This window comes from Oncorhynchus keta, chromosome 25 (genome assembly GCF_023373465.1).
Source record: "Oncorhynchus keta strain PuntledgeMale-10-30-2019 chromosome 25, Oket_V2, whole genome shotgun sequence".
NCBI classification, from domain to species: Eukaryota; Metazoa; Chordata; class Actinopteri; order Salmoniformes; family Salmonidae; genus Oncorhynchus; species Oncorhynchus keta.
This window is the reverse complement of record NC_068445.1, coordinates 15,753,682-15,777,671: the sequence shown is the minus strand read 5'-3', so window position 1 is coordinate 15,777,671 and position 23,990 is coordinate 15,753,682. Positions and strand designations below refer to the sequence as shown.

General features: G+C 42.3%; 1 protein-coding gene across 2 annotated transcripts in view; it reads left to right on the top strand.

Moving 5' to 3' along the window:
* Positions 1-23,990, top strand: part of LOC118358281 (multivesicular body subunit 12B-like) — a 39,595-nt gene that overhangs the window by 3,113 nt on the left and 12,492 nt on the right. For both annotated transcript variants that reach the window (XM_035735907.2, XM_035735905.2), the window contains exons 3-7: positions 9,568-9,663; positions 13,200-13,296; positions 14,199-14,328; positions 14,798-14,890; positions 20,734-20,822. In XM_035735907.2, coding sequence (XP_035591800.1) covers positions 9,568-9,663; positions 13,200-13,296; positions 14,199-14,328; positions 14,798-14,890; positions 20,734-20,822 — 505 coding nt within the window. The remainder of the gene's footprint in view (positions 1-9,567; positions 9,664-13,199; positions 13,297-14,198; positions 14,329-14,797; positions 14,891-20,733; positions 20,823-23,990) is intronic.

Genomic DNA, 23,990 nt, shown 5'->3' with positions numbered 1-23,990 from the left:
TCAGAGCTTTTTTCATCATTCACTCTTTTGGACTGAGGATACATTATTAAATAAAAGCATATAGTTTATCATGGAATATAAATGGATTTGACCATACTTCGCTCAACATTTTCCACTTACTTTGAATTCTACCTCATTTGTAGGCAAATCAATTGCATTATGCATATGTTGTGAAGCAGATGCAGTATGACTTATGCATAATGATTTATGTATAAATTCAATATTTTTTGTAATCAGTGATTAATCAAAACCATGCAGGTCTTTATTAATATTACATTTTTGGGGAACTCAGTCTTACTGTTTTGAGTTAGAATAGTAGAATACACAAGGTGTCATTTTAACATTTGGTTGTGCAACAGCAATTTGTCTCTTGTTATGTCAGTCACTGACAGTCCCTCAATTAGCCTATGTAAGATAAACATTTTTAGATTGGAAAATTAATCTAGCCAGCTATCTAAACTGGTTGTAATCATGGTGGAATTACCGACCGGGCATGCAGGGCACGTGCCCAGGGGCCCTGAACTCCAGGGGGTCCCCATTGATTTTGTTAGTTAAAAAAATAGATATATTTCACTTTTATTTAATCAGGTAGGCTAGTTGAGAACAAGTTCTCATTTGCAACTGCGACCTGGCCAAGATAAAGCAAAGCAGTGCGACACAAACAACAACACAGAGTTACACATGGAATAAACAAACATACAGTCAATAACACAATAGAAAAGTCTATATACAGTGTGTGCAAATTGGGTAAGATAAGGGAGGTAAGGCAATAAATAGGCTATAGTGGCAAAATAATTACAATTTAGCAATTAAACACTGGAGTGATAGATGTGCAGAAGATGAATGTGCAAGTAGAGATACTAGGGTGCAAAGGAGAAGAAAAAAACAGTATGGGGATGAGGTAGTTGGATTGGCTATTTACAGATGGGCTATGTACAGGTGCAGTGATCTGTCTGCTCTGACAACTGGTGCTTAAAGTTAGAGAGGGAGATATGAGTCTCCAGCTTCAGTGATCTTTGCAATTCGTTCCAGTCATTGGCAGCAGAGAACTGGAAGGAAAGGCGGCCAAAGGAGGAATTGGCTTTGGGGGTGACCAGTGAAATATACCTGCTGGAGCGCGTGCTATGGGTGGGTGTTGCTATGGTGACCAGTGAGCTGAGATAAGGCGGGGATTTACCTAGCAAAGACTTATAGATGACCTGGAGCCAGTGGATTTGGCGACGAATATGAAGTGAGGATCAGCCAACGAGAGCATATATGTCGCGGTGGTGGGTAGTATATGGGGTTTTGGTGATAAAACGGATGGCACTGTGATAGACTGCATCCAATTTGCTGAGTAGAGTGTTGGAGGCTGGTTTGTAAATGACATCGCCGAAGTCAAGGATCGGTAGGATAGTCAGTTTTACGAGGGTATGTTTGGCAGCATGAGTGAAGGATTTTTTGTTGTGAAATTGGAAGCCCATTCTAGATTTAATTTTGGATTGGAGATGCTTAATGTGAGTCTGGAAGGAGAGTATACAATCTAACCAGACACCTAGGTATTTGTAGTTGTCCACATATTCTAATTCAGAATCGTCCAGAGTAGTGATGCTGGACGGGCGGGAAGGTGCGGGCAGCTATCGGGTGAAGAGCATGCATTTAGTTTTACTTGCATTTAAGAGCAGTTGGAGGCCACGGAAGGAGAGTTGTATGGTATTGAAGCCCTTCTGGAGGTTAGTTAACACAGTGTCCAAAGAAGGCCAGATGTAAATAGAATGGTGTCGTCTGCGTAGCTGTGGATCAGAGAATCACCCGTAGCAAGAGCGACATCATTGATGGATACAGAGAAAATAGTCAGCTTGAGAATTGAACCCTGTTGCACCCCCATAGAGACTGTCAGAGGTCCGGACAACAGGCCCTCCGATTTGGCACACTGAACTCTGTCTGAGAAGTAGTTGGTGAACCAGGTGAACCAGTCATTTGAGAAACCAAGGCTGTTGAGTCTGCAGTTGTGTAACTCTGTGTCGTTGTATCTGTCGAACTGCTTTGCTTTATCTTGGCCAGGTCGCAATTGTAAATGAGAACTTGTTCTCAACTTGCCTACCTGGTTAAATAAAGGTGAAAAAAATAAAATAAAATAAAGATAAGAATGCGGTGATTGACAGAGTCGAAAGCCTTGGCCAGGTCGATGAATACAGCTGCACAGTATTGTCTCTTATTAATGGCGGTTATGATATCGTTTAGGACCTTGAGCGTGGCTGAGGTGCACCCATGACCAGCTCAGATACCAGATTGCATAGCGGTGAAGGTACGGTGGGATTCGAAATAGTCCTTGATCTATTTGTTAACTTGGCTTTCGAAGACCTTAGAAAGGCAGGGTAGGATAGATATAGGTCTTTAACAGTTTGAGTCTAGAGTGTCTCCCTCTTTGAAGAGGGGGATGACCGCAGCAGCTTTCCAATCTTGGTGGATCTCAGACGATATGAAAGAGAGGTGAACAGGCTAGTAATAGGGGTTGCAACAATTACGGCAGATATTTTTAGAAAGAGAGGGTCCAGATTTTGCAGCTCTTTCAGAACAAATGGGGAGGCTTGGGCAAGTTGCTGAGGGGGTTGCAGGGCTGTTGACCGGGGTAGGGATAGACAGGTGGAAAGCATGGCCAGCCGTAGAAAAATTCTTATTGAAATTCTCAATTATCGTGGATTTATTGGTGGTGACAGTATTTCCTAGCCTCAGTGCAGTGGGCAGGTGGGAGGAGGTGCTCTTATTCTCCATGGACTTTACAGTGTCCCAGAACTTTTTGGAGTTTGTGCTACAGGATGCACATTTCTGTTTGAAAAAGCTAGCCTTTGCTTTCCTAACTGCCTGTGTATATTAGTTCCTAACTTCCCTGAAAAGTTGCATATCGTAGGGGCTATTCCATGCTAATGCAGTACGCCTCAACGTGTTTTTGTGCTGGTCAAGGGCAGTCAGGTCTGGAGTGAACCAAGGGCTATATCTGTTCCTGGTTCTACATTTTTTGAATGGGGCATGTTTATTTAATATGGCGAGGAAAGCACTTTTAAAGATTAACCAGGCAGCCTCTACTGACAGAATGAGATCAATATCCTTCCAGGATACCCGGGCCAGGTTGATTAGAAAGTGTTTTAGGGAGCGTTTGACCGTGATAATTAGTCATTCTCACTCCGATATCATATTAACATGGCATTAGGCATGACAAAATGTATAGAATTGATGGAAATTAGCTTAAGAACTGCTAAAACTTGTCAATGTAAAACATTGCTTTGAAACAGTAAAACTTTCTCTGCGTCCCATGGCAAAATGTATAGAATTGCAGGAAATTAACTCAAATGTTTTTCTCTCCACCGTCAAGAGGGCGGCCACTCAAATGTTTTTCTTTCCACCGCCAAGAGGGCGGCCACTCAAATGTTTTTCTCTCCACCATTAAGAGGGCGGCCACTCAAATGTTTTTCTCTCCACCGTTAAGAGGGCGGCCACTCAAATGTTTTTCTATAAACCGTCAAGATGGCGGCCACTCAAATGTTTTTCTTTCCACCGTTAAGAGGGCGGCCACTCAAATGTTTTTCTCTCCACCGTCAAGAGGGCGGCCACTCAAATGTTTTTCTTTCCACCGTTAAGAGGGCGGCCACTCAAATGTTTTTCTCTCCACCGTCAAGAGGGCGGCCACTCAAATGTTTTTCTCTCCACCGTTAAGAGGGCGGCCACTCAAATGTTTTTCTCTCCACCGTCAAGAGGGCGGCCACTCAAATGTTTTTCTCTCCACCGTCAAGAGGGCGGCCACTCAAATGTTTTTCTCTCCACCTTCAAGAGGGCGGCCACTCAAATGTTTTTCTCTCCACCTTCAAGAGGGCGGCCACTCAAATGTTTTTCTCTCCACCTTCAAGAGGGCGGACACTCAAATGTTTTTCTCTCCACCGTTAAGAGGGCGACCACTCAAATGTTTTTCTTTCCACCGTCAAGAGGGCGGCCACTCAAATGTTTTTCTTTCCACCGTCAAGAGGGCGGACACTCAAATGTTTTTCTCTCCACCGTCAAGAGGGCGGCCACTCAAATGTTTTTCTCTCCACCGTCAAGAGGGCGGCCACTCAAATGTTTTTCTCTCCACCGTCAAGAGGGCGGCCACTCAAATGTTTTTCTCTCCACCATCAAGAGGGCGGCCACTCAAATGTTTTTCTCTCCACCGTCAAGAGGGCGACCACTCAAATGTTTTTCTCTCCACCATCAAGAGGGCGGCCACTCAAATGTTTTTCTCTCCACCGTCAAGAGGGCGGCCACTCAAATGTTTTTCTCTCCACCGTCAAGAGGGCGGCCACTCAAATGTTTTTCTCTCCACCGTCAAGAGGGCGGCCACTCAAATGTTTTTCTCTCCACCGTCAAGAGGGCGACCACTCAAATGTTTTTCTCTCCACCGTCAAGAGGGCGGCCACTCAAATGTTTTTCTCTCCACCGTCAAGAGGGCGGCCACTCAAATGTTTTTCTCTCCACCGTCAAGAGGGCGGCCACTCAAATGTTTTTCTCTCCACCGTCAAGAGGGCGGCCACTCAAATGTTTTTCTCTCCACCTTCAAGAGGGCGGCCACTCAAATGTTTTTCTCTCCACCTTCAAGAGGGCGGCCACTCAAATGTTTTTCTCTCCACCTTCAAGAGGGCGGCCACTCAAATGTTTTTCTCTCCACCTTCAAGAGGGCGGACACTCAAATGTTTTTCTCTCCACCTTCAAGAGGGCGGCCACTCAAATGTTTTTCTCTCCACCGTCAAGAGGGCGGCCACTCAAATGTTTTTCTCTCCACCATCAAGAGGGCGGCCACTCAAATGTTTTTCTCTCCACCGTTAAGAGGGCGGCCACTCAAATGTTTTTCTCTCCACCGTCAAGAGGGCGGCCACTCAAATGTTTTTCTCTCCACCGTCAAGAGGGCGGCCACTCAAATGTTTTTCTCTCCACCATTAAGAGGGCGACCACTCAAATGTTTTTCTCTCCACCATCAAGAGGGCGGCCACTCAAATGTTTTTCTCTCCACCATTAAGAGGGCGGCCACTCAAATGTTTTTCTATAAACCGTCAAGTGGGCGGCCACTCAAATGTTTTTCTCTCCACCGTCAAGAGGGCGGCCACTCAAATGTTTTTCTCTCCACCATTAAGAGGGCGGCCACTCAAATGTTTTTCTATAAACCGTCAAGTGGGCGGCCACTCAAATGTTTTTCTCTCCACCGTCAAGAGGGCGGCCACTCAAATGTTTTTCTATAAACCGTCAAGAGGGCGGCCACTCAAATGTTTTTCTATAAACCGTCAAGAGGGCGGCCACTCAAATGTTTTTCTCTCCACCGTCAAGAGGGCGGCCACTCAAATGTTTTTCTATAAACCGTCAAGAGGGCGGCCACTCAAATGTTTTTCTATAAACCGTCAAGAGGGCGGCCACTCAAATGTTTTTCTCTCCACCGTCAAGAGGGCGGCCACTCAAATGTTTTTCTCTCCACCGTCAAGAGGGCGGCCACTCAAATGTTTTTCTCTCCACCGTTAAGAGGGCGGCCACTCAAATGTTTTTCTCTCCACCGTTAAGAGGGCGGCCACTCAAATGTTTTTCTCTCCACCGTTAAGAGGGCGACCACTCAAATGTTTTTCTCTCCACCGTTAAGAGGGCGACCACTCAAATGTTTTTCTCTCCACCGTTAAGAGGGCGGCCACTCAAATGTTTTTCTCTCCACCGTCAAGAGGGCGGCCACTCAAATGTTTTGCCACCTCTTAGGGCCCCCAAAACGCTAGGGAAGGCCACGAAACCATGTTCTTAATAACATTGTTGTATTGTTGTGGATTCTACAATACTGTCTTTGGAGGGTAGCCATGAAGCACTTGGGCATGTACTTGACTAGCACTTGGGCATGTACTTGACTAGCACTTGGGCATGTACTTGACTAGCACTTGGGCATGTACTTGACTAGCACTTGGGCATGTACTTGACTAGCACTTGGGCATGTACTTGACTAGCACTTGGGCATGTACTTGACTAGCACTTGGGCATGTACTTGACTAGCACTTGGGCATGTACTTGACTAGCACTTGGGCATGTACTTGACTAGCACTTGGGCATGTACTTGACTAGCACTTGGGCATGTACTTGACTAGCACTTGGGCATGTACTTGACTAGCACTTGGGCATGTACTTGACTAGCACTTGGGCATGTACTTGACTAGCACTTGGGCATGTACTTGACTAGCACTTGGGCATGTACTTGACTAGCACTTGGGCATGTACTTGACTAGCACTTGGGCATGTACTTGGCTAGCACTTGTGAGTAGTGTTAAGTTTTTTGTGAGAAGAATTGAATAACTAACTAATTCATGCAGTTTACTTTGATGATGGAGATGATTACTGCAGGCTTATTTGTTGCCATTAGTCCTTCAGCCGTACCAGAGGCTATGGTTTAACAACCCTTGGTGGATGCCCCCCACAGTTCTGGCACTGTGTCCCCATGTTTGTTGAACACTCTCACAGTAAAGAGGGGTTGCCGGCTGTTTGGCACCCCAGCGAGTTTGAACAATCTGGTTGTGAGAGAGAGGAAAGTGGGACAGCGATATCACTGGCCCGTGGGAGCCATGTTTGTATTTGTGAAAGAGTGAGAAGTGAGAGAGCGAGAGAGAGAGATGGAGAGAGGAATGTGTTTTGTGAATTTAACAAAGCACAAAGCAAACACAGTGATATAGCCTGAAGTGGGCTCAAGGGCAGATCTCTGTTCCTTTTCTTTCTCTACCCTCTCTCTTTTCTTCTTCCTTCCTCTCATCCCCTTCTCTCTCTTCCTGCCCCACCCCACACAGCCCAACTGTTGTAATCTCTGGTGGGTGTTGGTGGGTTGGCATTGTGACTGTGCTTTGCATACTGGCATTGGGACTCCATGCAAGCCACATGACAGTGAATGAGAATGAGACTTCCTGCTTGGTTTCTTCAGTAGGACAGATCCCTATGTTGTTACAGAAGGGAGTGGAGGTGTCTGCTTACGTCAATTTTTAGTCATGTTCTTTTACTGTTCATGTTACATTCTAGGCCTACTTTTGTTGTTTCCTTTTTCTGAATTCATCTTCAACGATGACTGCTTTTAAGAAATACATTTTATGCCGTAGATCAATGAGCTGATGAACTCTTTTGCTCTCCACTACGGTGCACTCACATCTCTGAACTTGAACAGGTTGTTCCTACGCAAGAGAGCAGGCCCAGATCAAACACTGTTCCACAGGAATCAGGAGCATTGCTCAAGCTGCAGCAGCCGCCCCACATCAAACAGCTTAAGCAGGCAGTGACACAGACACTTAGGGCCGCAAAGGGAAGCTGTGTGTAATTCAAATTTGCCTGAGCCTATAACATGCTACCCTCATGAACACATTAACATACGTTTATTTGAAGGCGTGTGGTGCTAGCCTGAGATCTGAGCCCACTGTAATTGGCTAGGGCCTCCACTGAATGGGTTTAACAACCTCAGATGGGTACGGTTAATCGTTTAATCAAATATTCGAACGGACGTTAGTATTTGATAACCAGAGTGAGTTTTCTTTTTATCAAAAATGTTTGGGTCTATATTAAGAATCAAAAAGCTTTGTCCAAATGTAATTTAAATGATCCTTGTGACATTGTCACCTACAAGGATATATCATGACATTTGATATTCTTAATTTAATAAAACAACAACTTTTGAATGTAGTTTTTGGAACACTTTATTGAGCAGTCTGTCCGCTGTTTATCTCTGCCATGTGCATTTGCGTCATTTTGATTGGTCAAGAAAGTCAAGAGTGCTTTCTTTAATGTATTTGGACTATCCGGATATCCTAAAATGTCACTATATTATTTGAATATGAAAATCATTTCAAATGTCCATCCCTAGTAGCAGTAGCCTTTCATCTGCTTCTTAGTGCTCTCTCTCATTATAACCTCAATGATGTTCTCTGTCTTTTGAGATCTGTCATAGGAAATACCAGTACTCCCAATAGACTTACCTATTCCATGACAGTTTTGAATTATTTTCATTTGTACAGATTTTGGGAATCGGCAGTTGGATATATCAGTTAATCAGCCGACTTGATATGTGTACATGAACATCTAAATGACAAGATCAGATTTCAAAGATTGATTTAAAGTCAGATCCTGTGTGATTCATCTGATCTTCAGAATTTTCGTGCAGCGGAAACACTTCCAGCAATGATCTCTGTTGGAAGATGGGAGCCACATTACAGTAGATAGTAAAAAGAAAATAGAGAGTAAGTCCACCAAAACTTTACCCCTTTACCTCTCCCTCTGCGGCTCTGCGGGTGGCAATTCACATTCTGGGCGCGTCGCCCCCTGCTGCCGGAGCTGTGGCAGGATGACGCCTGAGGTGCCTCCTAGGAGCGCTGTGCCCTCGTTACTCCCTTGCTTGACTTTGGGTTTCACACAGCCAGCCCTTTGTTTACGCTGACAGGATGCACTGGCTACTGACCTGGAAAAAGTGGCCAAGACGGGTTGTCTTGTAAGGAGGTGGGGGCTTCTGGTGATGTATGGGCTCCTCATGGGACTGCGCCCGCTTGAGATGCCTGCATCTCTCTCTTTTTCTCTCTCTCTGCCTCTCACTTTCTCTCTTTCTTTTTCTATTTTTTTTCTCTATCTCTCTCTCTCTCTCTCTCTCTCTCTCTCTCTCTCTCTCTCTCTCTCTCTCTCTCTCTCTCTCTCTCTCTCTCTCTCTCTCTCTCTCTCTCTCTCTCTCTCTCTCTCTCTCTCTCTCTCTCTCTCTCTCTCTCTCTCTCTCTCTCTCTCTCTCTCTCTCTCTCTCTCTCTCCTCCCTCTAGTCACTGGTGGTTTTGCATAAGTCTCTCCCTGCCATGTTTTCCACAGCCAATTGCTAGGGTCATTCATCATTATTGTCAGGATGGTAATTTGTGTGGGTGGGGGCAGAGATCCAGAACTTCTTTGTTTGAATGAACCTCATTAAATTGAATCGTCTTTGTAAAGGATCCTCTCTGAGAATAAGTCTGGCAGTCATTTTGGTGATTTACCGACGATGGCCAATGTAACATGACGTTTCAGCCAAGCTTGTTTGCTGGTAGCTATGGAGAAATGTCTGACTCACTCATGTGAGGGAAGTCTTGGCTTTATCATTGTTGAGTGCATGCACACTTATAGATATGCTGCCCACACTGTCCTTCATAGCCTTTTCTATGATGTGCCTGGGCTCTTGTGCATTATGTTGCCATATTCAGGCACTTATTTTATTTTTCCTCCAAATAATATCTCCCCATCCCCATCAGGATATTTTAGGAGCACAGTGAACTTTGGTTTTTCTTATTAGAGCAGATCTTTGTCAGGTTTTATTTAATCAGCCCCATTCCAGGGGATGATCTTTTCAGCCACCTATTTGGAGGCTAAGGCTCCATCTTTACCCACACAGGGCACTAATGAGATGGAGCGCTGGAGCAGGCGATGGTTAATTAAGGGAAGTATGCAAGAGAAGAGGCAAAAAGCAACACGCTCACAGCGTACATACATTAACTTTATCCCACCTCATGCATGTTCTTCTCTCCTTGTTGTTTTTTTCTTCCTTTTTTCACCTAGGTTGCACAAACAACAGATGGTTCCGACGCCGACCTGTGGAAGGACGGCTTATTCAAATCCAAGGTCACCCGCTACCTCTGTTTCACCAGAGATAATGTAAGTGGTAATGTAAACTTCTCAATTTCCCTAGGCATCATGCAATAACACCTCATCCCTAACACCTTTTTTGGCACTGGTTTGCTTGATTTGCCCTCTCTAGCGTTCTCCTGTGCAGCACTTTGATAATTGAAAGTGCCATAATGTTCAATGAATTTTAAAAGTCTGTTTTTGTTGTTGTATGAATGTAAATACCAATATGAACTTTTGATTATATGATTGCATGTATATTATTGATGTGGATATCCAGGGTTATATCGTTGACGTTCTTGTGTCCTCCAGAGAGGGAGATTTATGATTATTCATAGTATTTCAATGAGCTTTTATTCCCTTTTTCCAATGAACCTTGTCCCTGCAGAGAATCTGGATACCTCCCAGTGATTCTTCAAAGATGATGCACACATCAAAAATGTTGTTCCCTTTATAATAAATGACACTTCAAAAGGGGTTGGAAATGGGGCACCTATTTAAAATAACAGTAAAAACTTTTCTGTTAATTGAGCTCTCTTTGAACGTTCTCTACATATCAATTGGTAGGCAAATTTGCATGGTCTTTTTTTACACTTCAAATTTGAGAATAGAGAACACCAATTATCCTGCTCTAAAGCCTACAGTAGATTTGATCAATTACCATGAAATAAAAAAACACTGTATCATCAATATTCACCCCCCCCCCCATCTTGCGTTACAAAGTGGGATTGAAATGTGTTTAATTCTTTCTTTTTTTCATCATTGATCTACACAAAATACTCCATAATGTCAAAGCTAAAAATGTTATTCTGCAAATATTTACAAATGAATACAAATGAAATAACTAAAACATAGTTGTTGCATAAGTATTCACCGCCTTTGTTCAGGCCTAAATTAGTTCAGGAGTAACATGTTGCGTAACAAATCACGTAATTAGTTACATGGACTCACTCTGTGTGAAATAATAGGGGTTGACATGATTTTTCAATGATTAACCCTTCAAGTATTGAATTTCAGGCACAGATTAAACTACAAAGACTGGGGAGCTTTCCGAAAGCCACCCGAAGAAAGGCAGTGATTGGTAGATAGGTAACAAATCAGACATTACATATCACTTTAAGCATGGTCAAGTTAATAACTATGCTGTGGATGACCTCCCAGACACATCAAAGATACAGTCATCCTTCTGAATTGAGCTGCAGGACAGGAAGGAAACTGCTCGGGGATGTCACCATGAGGCCAATGGTGATTTTAAAACAGCTACAGAGTTCAATGGCTGTGAAGGGAGAAAACTGAGGATGAATCAACAACATTGTAGTTAGTCCACAATAGTGACCTAAATTACAAATCGAAAAGAACAATATAATATACAGAAAAAAAGGCACTGAAATTATACTGCAAGAAAACATGGCAAAGGAATAAACTTGTTGGCCTAAATGTGAAGCTTTGTTGGGGGCAAATCCAACACAACACGTCACTGAGTACTACTCTTCATATTTTCAAGCATGATGTTGGCTGCATCATGTTATGGGTATGCTTGACATTGGCAAAGACTGGGAAGTTTTTCAGGATAAAAATAAACGGGATGGAGCTAAATACAGGCAACATACTAGAGGAAAAACTTCTTCAGTCTGCTTTCCAACAGACCCTGGGAGAGGAATTAACATTCCAGCAGGACAATAACCTAAAACACAAGGCCAAATCTACACTGGAGTTGCTTACCAAGAAGACAATGTTCCCGAGTGAGCAAGTTACAGCTTTGACTTAAATCTGCTTGAAATTATATGGCAAGACTTGAAAATGGCTGTCTAGCCCATGATCCCCAACACCTTGGCAAAGCGTTAAGAATTTGAAAAGTAAAATGGGCAAATATTGCGCAATACAGGTGTGCAAATCTCTTAGAGAGAGAAGACTCAACGCCCTAATTGCTGCCAAAGGTGTTTCCAACGTTAACTCAGGAGGGTGAATGCTTATCTAATCAAGGCATATTAGTTACATAAAATGTAACCGTGTTTAACTATGCTTACTATGCTATAATTTTTTATTTAAACTTAAACGTAAAGAATTTGAACAAATTCAGATAAATATATGACATGGGTTTACTCCATTCATCTGACTGATCAAGTTAATGGTCCTGGGACCTATACAGTACATGTACATACTTCAGCCCAAAAGACTGATAATATGTCAACAGGATTGTAATGATTAGACTGACATTTCAACCTTTGTTCCTTCCACAGTTTCTGTCAGTGTCTCAGTTTACAGCCTTGTGGTTGGAGTTAGAGGAGGTCACAAAATCAGTTGAATGAATGCCCCATTGAACAGTCCTCGACTCCACCCTTAGAACATTTTATACTGTCAAACTCACACTTTTCTTTAATAAAACTATGATTTTTACCTCATGCCCACATTTGTAGAAATAATAGCATTTTTGCAAGCAATGAATTATTTCTCTGTGTTCACTCTGACATATCCTTGTGACAAGTCAATAATGTGTGGTTGGACACTACTACTAATTCTGAAAATAGTTCCATTAGAATCCTTGTGAGAGTGGTTGAAGCCAGCTCTTGTAAATGCACCTCTTAACGGCTGCCTGCCTGCCTACCTGCCTGCCTGCCTGCCTGCCTGGGACGGAGCTCAGTCTAGTCCACAGTTTAGTATGTGTCACACAAATAGCCTTGCCCGTGTTCCTGTGTATTATCTTAAAATGTGTGTCCACACTGTTTTAAAGACTTTGGCACAAATAAAACATGACAGAGCCATCAACAAAGGCTATTTTGTCTGCCAGTCAATGTAGCCCCCTCAGTATCTGTCGTGGACAAAAACAGATTCTGCAAAATTAGCCACCGAATTGCGTTGGAAGGAAGTAAATACTTAGTGATTTATACTCTAGGTTGGAGGTAGATGGCCCTTTTGTCAGGTCCTGATGGGGGAAAAAACAGCTGAAGAAAGGGTTTCATGCATAGTAATAACATTCATCCATATTCCACCCTAAGTCAGAATGAAAACAATCAGTACAACATTTCTCTAACGGTGGTGACTGCTGGGCAACAGTGGCAGTGGAATCCAGATTTTCGGACGGGCCAAGTAACGACTCGGTCGCCCCCCTCTCCACTGCCGCTGTGTATGATTGCAATTTACTACGGCGAAAAATTGAAATATAATGACTGGAGGCTGGGAGGCTGAGTAGAGTCATGCTTGAAAATGTCAACTAAACAGTCCCTGATTGTTTTTAACCAAATTCTGATGAACAGGCAATCCGGCCTGCCTCACATACAACCCCGCTGTTTCCCTCCAAGGGTTGAGAATGATTGCAAGTTCACAGATGCATTCTCATTTTTAAGAGAAGCTATTACAGAGTAATTACTTTCACCAACGTGTCAACTCCTCTCTTTAGAGACTTCCCAAGCTTTTAGGAAATCATTGATTCAGTTGTCTTTGTAATTTCTTTTCAGACCATGACAAAAACAGAATAACCCTTACACTTTTGTAATAAGAGGTGGTTCTTACAATCTATTACATCTGAAACGTGCATATGTCATTTTGAATGTTTTCCTGTACATTAGAGCCAGTCGTCAGATGTGCTCCTTGACATGAGGTTGATTGATTTGAAGGACGCTCTACCAGAGGGCTTCATACCCATCCAAGAAACAATAGACACCAGTAAGTAAGCATTTCCCCCTAAACCACAACCGTACCTCTGAAGGTTTTTCGGGCCCCTCACTAGCTTTGACTTTGCTTTAATCAGCCTCTGCGGAAGTCCTCTGGGGCAGCTTAGCTTTGAGATAGTGAATGTTTTATGGGTGCAGGTTAGCTTAATTTATGATAGTCTGTGGGAATAAAAGAAACATTTTGCCCTCGAGGTACACGGGAAGAGAATCATGAGTCATTGTTTATCTCAGCTGGAGCTGTGCTTTTCTTTATGAGGGGCTTATTTATTTATGTATTTATTTGGGGAGAGGACGAGTGGATGGGGGTTATCTAATATTAATGAAATGCATTCCCCAATGCTTTAGTGCTCTTTGAGTGCTATGTATTCCCCCTCACTATCCAGGCCTTGAAAATGTAATAATATTGTGGTGTGGTGAGTGAGGACAGATGTTTATTCTTTTTTATTATCATCACATTTACTCTACACTTTCTATCGGTGGTTGGAAATAAATGGAGGAGGCACAGAAGTAATATGGGCACGCATGGTTATGTTTTCTAGCTGGAATGAACAACAGAAAGAGTATGTGTTGTTGGGCTATGGTTTAATGTAATGTTTTACTACTTTATGTGAATCCATGTTTAGTGTATACATCTAATGTGATGTATGGAACGTTATCCTGAACATCCAGTAGAACAAAATACATTCATATTTGGCAGCATATATTGTGGCTACTGTAGGGATTAGCATTTGTCTTTCGGTTTCCAGTTATCATTATTGGATTTTGTCAGTGCTTAGCAGTATTCTGTGTGTTTATAGTTCATATCATTATTTTATGCATAGCCGTGACCAAGAGATGAATTTGGCCTCTTGTTCATGATCCCTAATATGGTCTGTCTCTCTCCTTGTCCGTCAGAGGAGCCTGCCTTGAGGAAGAAGAGGCTGTGTGTTAGGCTCGGCCTACGCCTAGCCACAGAGACTGCTGTGTGTGACATCCAGATCCAGGGGAAGTCCAAGCACACCTGTCCACACTACACGTGTATTGGGTGAGTGGACGGACCTGTAAAAGCAGAAGGAATGTCGTACTTAACACCTGACACTCATGGCATTGTGTTTTGACATGCAGCTCTGTGGCAACGTGCGCAGTAGGTTTTCATTGATTTTGCATAGTCTCCAATGAGCAGGATCCCTATTTCCCTTCTCAAAACATACTTTGCCTGCAGCCTGCTAGAGGCACCTGCCTGGACATAAACAGTGCGCAGTCTGTCAGTAGTACCTCATTTCACCACAGGTATGCAAGAGAAACGAAGGGCTCACTCAGTCTTCTGCTCTGATCACCCACATGTCTGCTGTTTTATCAGTCATATATGAGCTGTACCCTCATCAATTATGTCATTGAATTTGAATAATGGATTTGGTCTTGGAATCTTTTTGGAATGTCCCTGTGACAGTGTTGCTCATGAATTTAAGAGTTGAATTTCCCATTTGACTGGTGTGTGACTCTTGTTTCTACAGAGAGCTAAACAATATGGACATTTTGTATCGAACGGGAAATGTCCATCCAGCCACCAAAACCGCTATCTACAACTCAATGCCCAACACCACAAGGTACATACCAAGTTCCTAATGATACTTTTATAACCAAGCATCAACACCCTCTCTCTAAACTTTTAGTTCAAAAGGACCATGCCATTGTTTTGTGTTTTTAGTATTTGTCCCATGTTCAGATTTGTCCGTTTTGTGTTCCTTTAGGTATGTTTGTGATCCATTAGTCAGTCAATACCTCTTGAGTGATGTAGTTTATTACACACAAGTAATTGACAGTTCATACTCATACAGTACATGTCCTGATAGCTGTGCCTGGTCAGAGAAAGAAGTGAAGGAGTGCTGGAGAGAAAGGGAAACTAGACAGGATCCCCTGAATGGGAACATAAGTTCAACGAGGGCCGAACTCCTGCTTTTTGGTCTCTGTCTCAAGTTGGAGAGCCGGGTCGCTCTCTTACTGTGGTGACATTAGTGCTGTTGTACTGTGCAGACAAAGGGGAAGAAACGTAGCCTGGAGAGAGAAAGAGAGAAACAGCTGCTGAGGAAGGGAGGGGAAGACAGAGGCAGGTAGTGCAGAGAACTCCACCATGCCATACTGTTGCTGTACCGTACCCCCATCCTCAGCTGCTCTGTCTGCTCTGCCTGGGGCCCACAGAGAAGGAGCAGGCCTTTGTACTGCGGCCAGATCCAACAGCCTAATTATTTATCGCAATGAAGTACTTGGGATTTCCAGAGCAAATTGTAAGTAAACAATCAAGATTCCTTTTGAATGGCGGTGGGGAGGGGGGCATGGCAGGGGTATCGATGGGCTCGCCGGCTTGGAGTGCTGCTCCTGGAATGTTCGAGGCTCAATGTGGAGAGCAGTATGAAGACTACTCCACTCCACAGCAGAGGTCAGAGTGAAGGTGGCCAGACTGATGGAGTGATATTCAAAGGTGAGACTGTTCATATGGCTACTGGTGATGAGAGAAAGCTGTTTGATTTAAAGGTATGAAGTGTGCAAACTATGATTTGAGAGGCGAGACGCACAAATCAGAGTTGTGTGAATCGCGAATATTTGGGGAGCAGATAGTTAATAATGTTTGATGTCTCGAAACGATGGAGAAAGCATAGGCCGTGTACCCTCTCAACTGTTACCAGTAATCCTTAGCTCTTTTGAAGCCCACTTTCAAGTCGCTGGGGCGTTGGGGGTAAGAATAAATTGCACCTCGAAGCAACAAACCCCGTCCTGATGCCTGCTGAGATCACAGGCTCATGTTTTTGTATTAACATTTACAAATTCATGCCACATCCTGAGAGCCTTCCCTTTCCTTCCCTTTAGTTCATTTCCATCCACAATGCACAGACACATAGGAGCAAGATGATGTACTGAATAAGAAACTCTCGCCAGCCAAAGTAGACAATGCCATTTTATGAAGTGAATATTGCCGGCATGTTCTTTGTTGGCTGCTCCAGACCCCTCATTATAGACAGATAAACAACCAACGCATGGAAAGGCCACACTTTCATTATACTGAGTACCTTGTACTACAATACATTGCAATATTTCTGTGTGTTTATGAGCCATCCCACTGGGCACAGATGTCAATTCAACGTCTATTCCATGTTAGATCAACGTAACTTAATTGAAATGACGTGTTAACAACTTTGATTTCACTGTAAGGTCTACACCTGTTGTAACATCATATGATTTTATTCAACCAGTGTGTGCTCAGTGTCATATGAGCTATGTTTGGTTAAATCAGCCAAAATAAGTATGTCCATGTTTTCGAACTACTCAGGCAGTTAGTATCTGGTAACTGTCATTTCTGAAAACTTGTTTGCATCACTTGAACTCTTCCCTCATCCATGTTCAGCGTCTGAGAATTCCCTCCTGTACACTGTGCTGTCTTGGGGCTATCTATAACAACTTTATGGCCTTTTGAGAACGGCACCCCTTAAATGTAAGTGCCTTTCACAGTCAGTGGAAAATATGTTTTAAACGCAGTCAATATTGTGTACATTTTTTATGACCCTTGTAATTTTGAATGCTGGTGATCCCTTACAAATGTTAGGTTGCCCCAGGCAATGTGAGCTTGTTAGAGTTGTGCTCTGACTTAAACCACTAAGCCACTTAAACTTTTGTCAGCATTTAAAGCTGTCAGCATCTAGGTTAAAGTTACTGTACTTTGGTACTGAATTCTGAGTGGTTTTCCTCCTTTTTCATTTGATTTGTACAACCAATTTATTTGTTTAGAAGAGTAAAATTGTATGACCATCCCCTGCACGTGGTTGGCCTCCACTTCGGTGAGTGCCATAATAGCATCCAAGAACAAGCAGACAGGCCTTGTTTTGAATAACCTGAGCCTTTAGCTAAACTGAAGAGAGCTGTTATGTACTTTTTCTGATCAGTTTTGTCTGGAACATCCTTACTTGCTGCCATGTCCCGTTTTAAATGATTGCTTTGGCCTGGTGTCAACCACTTCAGCTTTCTTTCCATCTTGAGAGAGGCCAGTCAGCCACTTCCTGACTCCCTTATGTGGAAAAGCTGTGCCGTCCTGTCAGGCTTTTAATGCATCCACTACAGCAGCCCCCTCTCCTTTCATCTACGCTGCTCCTTTCCAACGCTGCTATTTGTTCTCCTGATAAATCTGTCATTGCTAAGGCTGATATCTGACCTCTAGATGGACTGGTGGCATAAATTAGCCTTGTGCTAATATTGCAATGTCTTTTTTTCCCTGCATAATCAAGTTTTTTTTTTTACATTTCTCGTGGAATAATAGCCTGATGTACTGTATACCTGGACACTTTTTAAATCAAATGGCCCAACGATAAAAATGTTAAGGCCAATCATCTTTTCCACACCGTAACATGACCATAGTTGTATGATTTGCGGTTTAAAACATTATTCATAAGGTAACTGTCTGACGGGGGTCAGGAAATATAATTGAATGCCACGATTGACATGCATGCAGTCTCCTCTAGCTTTTATATTGTCCTTTCCTCTGCTTTTGACACTTTCCACAGTGTCCCAGCTGCTATGCGGTGGCATTGTACCTGTCCCCATTCCTCGCTGCCTAACCAGCACTGTACCTGATTCTTGAGGGAGGCCATCTGTGAGTGTGCTGTTTTGACAGAGCCCCCAGCCATAACGCCACAGTCAAACTTACTGAAATCACTCTTTTTCTTTACTTTGTGGAATCCTAAAAAAGTTGGCAAATGTATATCTCAAATCAAGCAAATGGATGCAGAACGGTGCCACAAACGAGAGAATCATCAAGTGAAATCTGATGCGCTCTGTGTGCTCAGAGATTTTCCTGTGAATTCATGCAGCTATTCTTTCCAGCACCTGACACAAACCTTAAAGGAAGATAATGATGGGTGAGAAAGCAGCCCCTGCAAAGCAGGACTGTCTGCATATTGAGGAAGGTGTGGAGATGTTGTCATGGAAGAGGCTGGATGAGTGTCAAAACAAGCGCTCCCAACTCCCTCTATGGCAGCTCAGGCTCTTCACTGATATTATTTTTTATCCTTGTCTTGCCTCTCTGCAGACTACTACTTGTCTGTCCACTGTCTAACAGATGTTCTCCTCTTCTTTTCAGATAGACAGCTTCATTTTCTTTTACCTCATTTCTATCTCACCGACCACACCGAACAAATATATAAAACCATAAATTGATATTAGGATTTAGACAGCTAATTGATCTTATCAAGCAATCAGCAGTACACTTGTTTTACTTAGAACATTTTGACTTGAAGATGTGAGCCAGCTCAAAGTGGATCAGGTTGTTATTTATGCTTATGGCTTTTATGCATATGTGTTTGTGATTACATTCCGCATCGATTTCATTGGGGCAATGGGCTCCTGAGTGAAGTTGTAATTGTTTAAATCTGTCAGGCTATGTTCCCAGTTTTAGAGTAATTTAATGAGGAATTACATTGTAATTAAATATTAAAATTGGGAACAAGTGTCAATATGGCTCACGTTGCCTAGAATGATGATTCATTGTAGTCAAAACTCCAGTGGCCAACTGGAGCCCAACTGCTACCGTTGATTACATAGCAATACACTTGCCATGTTTTTATTTTAAGAATTAGACTTGATTTGCCACATGGTACCCTATATCCAGTACACCCAAATCATGCCCAGAAAGCCCAGAATTTGGAATAAGACAGTTCTTTGTGGTTTAAGTTTAATATGAAAATGGAAACTATTAGACCCCTTACTTTATACTATAACAAGGAGATGCACTTTATGTGAGCCAAAAAATGTCATTCAATTACAGTTCTTCGGTAGATTTTATGTTTGCTGATCATTTCATTGGTCCATGAAGGTTTGTTGGTGTGGGAGGTTCAACCATGCTCTATTCTATGGCAGTGTCTAATCTTCCCTTGATTTCATTTGGCGGCAACCCATCATTTCATTATAAAGTGCTTTGTTTTTGTACCAGGAAAGATGCAATATTGAGTACAATAGTTTTCAAAGGCCAGCTAAACATATCTCCATTTTGACCTTATCAAATTGGTGATATTTGAGCAAATGGATGTTTCAAAGTAGGTCTTCTCTGAATGCTTTATTTACATTTGTGTTTCTCAATGGATCGGTTCATTGTTCTATGCAATATCATGAACCAAACCGCTCAAGCGCATTTCTTCAAAAGAGCATCTAAACAATCTCCCTTCAGTTTATCAGTGTTTGTGAAATGTCTCACTGCTTGGAGAGGCATGTCCCTTCCCTTTTCAGCATTGGAGTCAACCTTTGCAAGGTAAGGGAAGTCTTCATTAAATGTGGCAATCGGTTCCACAAGATTGATGCCAACCTTTTAAAAATTCACCATTGGCCTGGATTTAAGATGGCCAAATGCTGATGTAAATGAACAGGGGAAAAGTTGACCCTATCATGGCAAATAAATCTGAGTTGCAAGCCTTAGCTCATAAATACCACAACCTGTCAGGGAGTTTGTTTTATTGTTTTTGATAGAAATTATAGCATTTATTAATCTAATCAAAAGAGATAGAAATGTAGAATGGCCACAACTCATGCAGTGTTGCCATCAGAATATGCGGATGTGCAGATATGTCGCTAGTCTTTTGGACATTTCTTTTTTAGCCCCCTGAAGATGATTTGTCCTAACTGCAAATGGGCAAATACATGTAAACATACACACAATACACAACTACGGTATTTGAGTTATTTGTTTGAATCCTTGTGACCCTAGCTACGGGTATTTAAAGTTCCCATATTACATGAACACCTTGCTCAGCATTACCCTACATTTGGACACACTGTAGCCTATCGCTATATCAGAGTTCTGGAGGAACTCATTTTAACTTCAATACATGTTCAAAGTCACATTATGCAGCTCTCTTGAAGCTGAGAAATAATTTGCGCTTGCTGTGGATTTATCGATCAGTAGGGCTTAGTCACAGGGTGTAATTCATGATAGCTTGATTGATGAGGATTGCAATCTTATATGGTTTGTTAGCTCCAACTGCCCATGAAGTGCATTGCATGCTGTTTATTTTGTAATGCAAGCCTGTAGTATGGTAAAACAGACTTCCCTTGAGTCATATCATTTATATTCCTTTAGCACTAACCAGGCCCTAATCCCAGACCCAAACCATTAAAGACCTACTAAAGCCCCCTGGGCAGCTCACGTACAGGTTGGCTTTTATTTCATGTCTCCATATCCAGACCCTTTTCTGTCAGGTGTTTCTCGTCCTGATCAACGCGCTGACTTGAAGAGGGTGGGGGTGTCGTCATGGGGATGATGGGGTTGGAATCGGAAGATCCTGCCCCAGTGAACCCCTTTTCCTCCCGACACTGAATCCACGCCTTGGCGTTCTTCTCCAGATCTCAGAGAACATGTCACCTTCAATGTTGTGGTACACTTGTCTGACGTGACATGGTGCTTTGTCTCCTCCAGGCAAATACCTGCAGCGCTCCCCACCAGCCCCTACAGGAGGAGCACAAGCAGGCCTGACTCAGAGAACTCCAGTCTCTATACCATATCAGGTAAACTGTATCTTTACTGCACCAAACTCAACTACACATAGGGAGTCTCACTGTGTATGATATGGATTGTGCAAATTATACAGTATGGTAAGGTGTCTTGCAAATCATCGGAACTGTATTCTAAATCAGTTTAGCTCTCTCACTGTGCCCCAACCTGACCCCCAGTGAGCTGACTTCAATTCCTATCACTTCTATTCATTGCAGAATCAAGGATTTTTAAATATTTCTAGCCATATGTTGTTATAAAAGTGTTTAATCTCCACCAACATGTAGATTGCTCCTTTGGTAATTGATCTATGCACACATTTCATGTCTTTTATCACAGACGTGTAAAGAGCTGTGCTTATCTGTAAGAATGAACACTGCTTCCCAGAGGAGCTCAGCATTACACTCAAGAGAACGTTTAACAGCTGTCAAATATGATTCATCACATGCCACGCTCACATTTACCCGCAGTTTTCTGCTGTAGGAGAAATGCAAACTGAATGCTCTTTTAGTAATAATAGAGTGGAAAGTGGAATGAAATTGATCTGGACTTGGAACTTAAACTTGGCTTAGTCTATGGAGTCAGAACTTGCTGAAACACCGTAGTGTGGGATGGTGCTTCTCCAGACGAGGAGTGTGGAGAGTAGAGCAGGTTTTATCCAGCTGGAGAGAGACACCATGTGGTGAGGATTCCTCTTGTTCCACAGTGGCGAGATAGCGGGGCTGTGGCATGCACTTATCATCCCAGTTATCCCTGTCACACACTGACCGTGTCCTTACAAGTTTTTGAAGATAGTCAAGTCTACCAGTCCACTATTATATGATCTCACACAAAGTTCATAACATATAATTACTGATTTAGGGATCATTTTTGTTCTATGTTATTTAGAATGATAACGTTACTGTTTGTAATACCTAACTGCAGTACCTGCTACCTACATTGGTCTGGTCTGTGGCCTTCCATGTGTTATACATCTGTTAGGACAGTATTTGAGTGACAATAAGAACCGTAGCGATTCAGTACACTGCCAGCAATCATCGTTTATCAATAGAGGCTGTGCTCTATAATCATATGAATGTCGTTGGTATCTGCTCTTTTATCACCATGTCACAAATCCTCCAGCCCTGCTCTCTCTTTGAATCACTTTGTGGGGGTTGAAGAGAGGAGTTCATCTTCCCAGTCATACTGTACAAAGACTTTCTCTTTCAGCTTCATTTGTCTTGAAAAGAGAGCCTTCCAGCCACACATTTAGATTGTGAGAGGCAGTATCTTTCCTCCTTCGTTAACAGTGTGACGACCTGCAGACCAAGTGTGGGGTCGGAGCAGACGACAGGTTTGTGTTAATTGTGAGCTGCGCGGTGTGTGTGGTGTGTTGACAGCTGGCCAGGTTCACGTTGGTCTAAAACCATGTGCGCTCTGTCAGGGTTGTACAGGCGCCTTCTTTAGGATTGATGAATTGCCTGCTTTCTTGATTAAACCCTCCGTCACTTCCCAACAAAACAAAAACCCAACACAAAAAAAAAAGAATGAGAGGGGAGGAGAGGCAACATGTCTGGGAAATCTGTCATCTTCAGTCACTTTATGTGGAGATGTGATGTGCAGGCGCTTTGACATTTATAACCAGATTATTAAAAACTAATTCATATAGATTTTTCAAGCTTCTCTCACTTGACAGTTCAAGCTCATTTTGACAGAGATGAAGTTTTCACAACAGCCCCAACCTTTTGTTTATTTCACCTGTATCTCTTTGATCCAAGGCAAGTTTCTTTGCCAATTATATCCTATACTTTTGACAGGGGACCAAGTTATTCCTGGTGCATGTAATTATAATGAAATGTGCATTTATAAAATGTATTGGATTGTAACAAAATGCATCTTCAAAGGTATTTAGCCTTCAAAGTCAACTCTGGACCTCGAAGCCAGTTCCACTGCATTTTGTTTCATTGTTCCCCTCTAATCAGGGACTGATTTAGACCTGGGACACCTGGTGTGTGCAATTAATTATCAGGTAGAACAGAAAACCAGCAGGCCCCGGACCTCGTAGTGTAAGAGTTGAATACCCCTGGTATATAGTATTCTATTAATTTACATAATTAGAAGTACTGTTTTCTTTCCCTTTACTTCACTATTTAGCATAAAAAGATGGTGTTTTGAATGGAGTTCATATACTATTTGCTTTATTGTGTATCCATTGAACAGCATGTCATATTTAGCAGACATCCTAGTGATAAAAAGTCATACATTAACATATCTATTGCATTAATCAAAAAATCCTGACATTGGCCCAGATATAACGTAATATGGAGTGCAATTATTTCCCAATCCATTAAAAGAAGTTCAATTAACAGACGGGAGACAGTTCATCCATTGGAAGAGAAAAAAAAGGAAGATTCAAAATTAACTTGGGTTTGCAAAATACCATGGCAGAAGGATGACAATGATTTTTGATTTTCCGGAACGATATTAGAATCCTTATTAAACTTTGTGCATCTGGAAAATGCAATGGGGCTTTCCAATTAAAGCGCCACTTTACGCTGTTTAATAATACCCTCATAATATTTTAGCTTATGAAATGACAGGTGAGTTGGTGTATGAATAAAACATAAAGCCCCATAATAAGAGACAGAAAAAAAGGAGACAGTTGTTGGGGGGCTTTTAAATGCTCGACGTAATTTGCATATATTAATCTCCTCTTTTCAGCCTTATCAAGCATTCCACTGTATTTGAAGTTAAAATAGTCGTGACAGGCAGGGGTCTACGCTTAGTTTTTCCAAGGATTTATTACTTGTATAATTCCGGATCTTTAATAAGCCAATATGACTGATCCTATGGGTTTTGTGGAATTCAGTTAATTGTTCCAGATGGTGCTCACTGATTATACAAAATTACTTTCTTTCTCCTCTTTTTCTCCAACTACACCATTTTTTTGATTGACTAACATTGAGAAAAAAGATTATTTTTGGCCCAGCACTTTCATTAAGAGGCTTCTCATAAGGTTTCAAACAAAAGTTCCATCTTATCTCTCTCTGTGGCGCTGGGCTTGCAGGCTAGCCTCTGCAGAGGGAGGAGTTCAGCTCTGCTAATCTCCGACTGTAATCTCAACACACTATGATGTATCTCCACAGCCTCTGCACCAGTGTGGTTATATTTTATAATAACAACGTTCTTTAGGCTGAGGGATT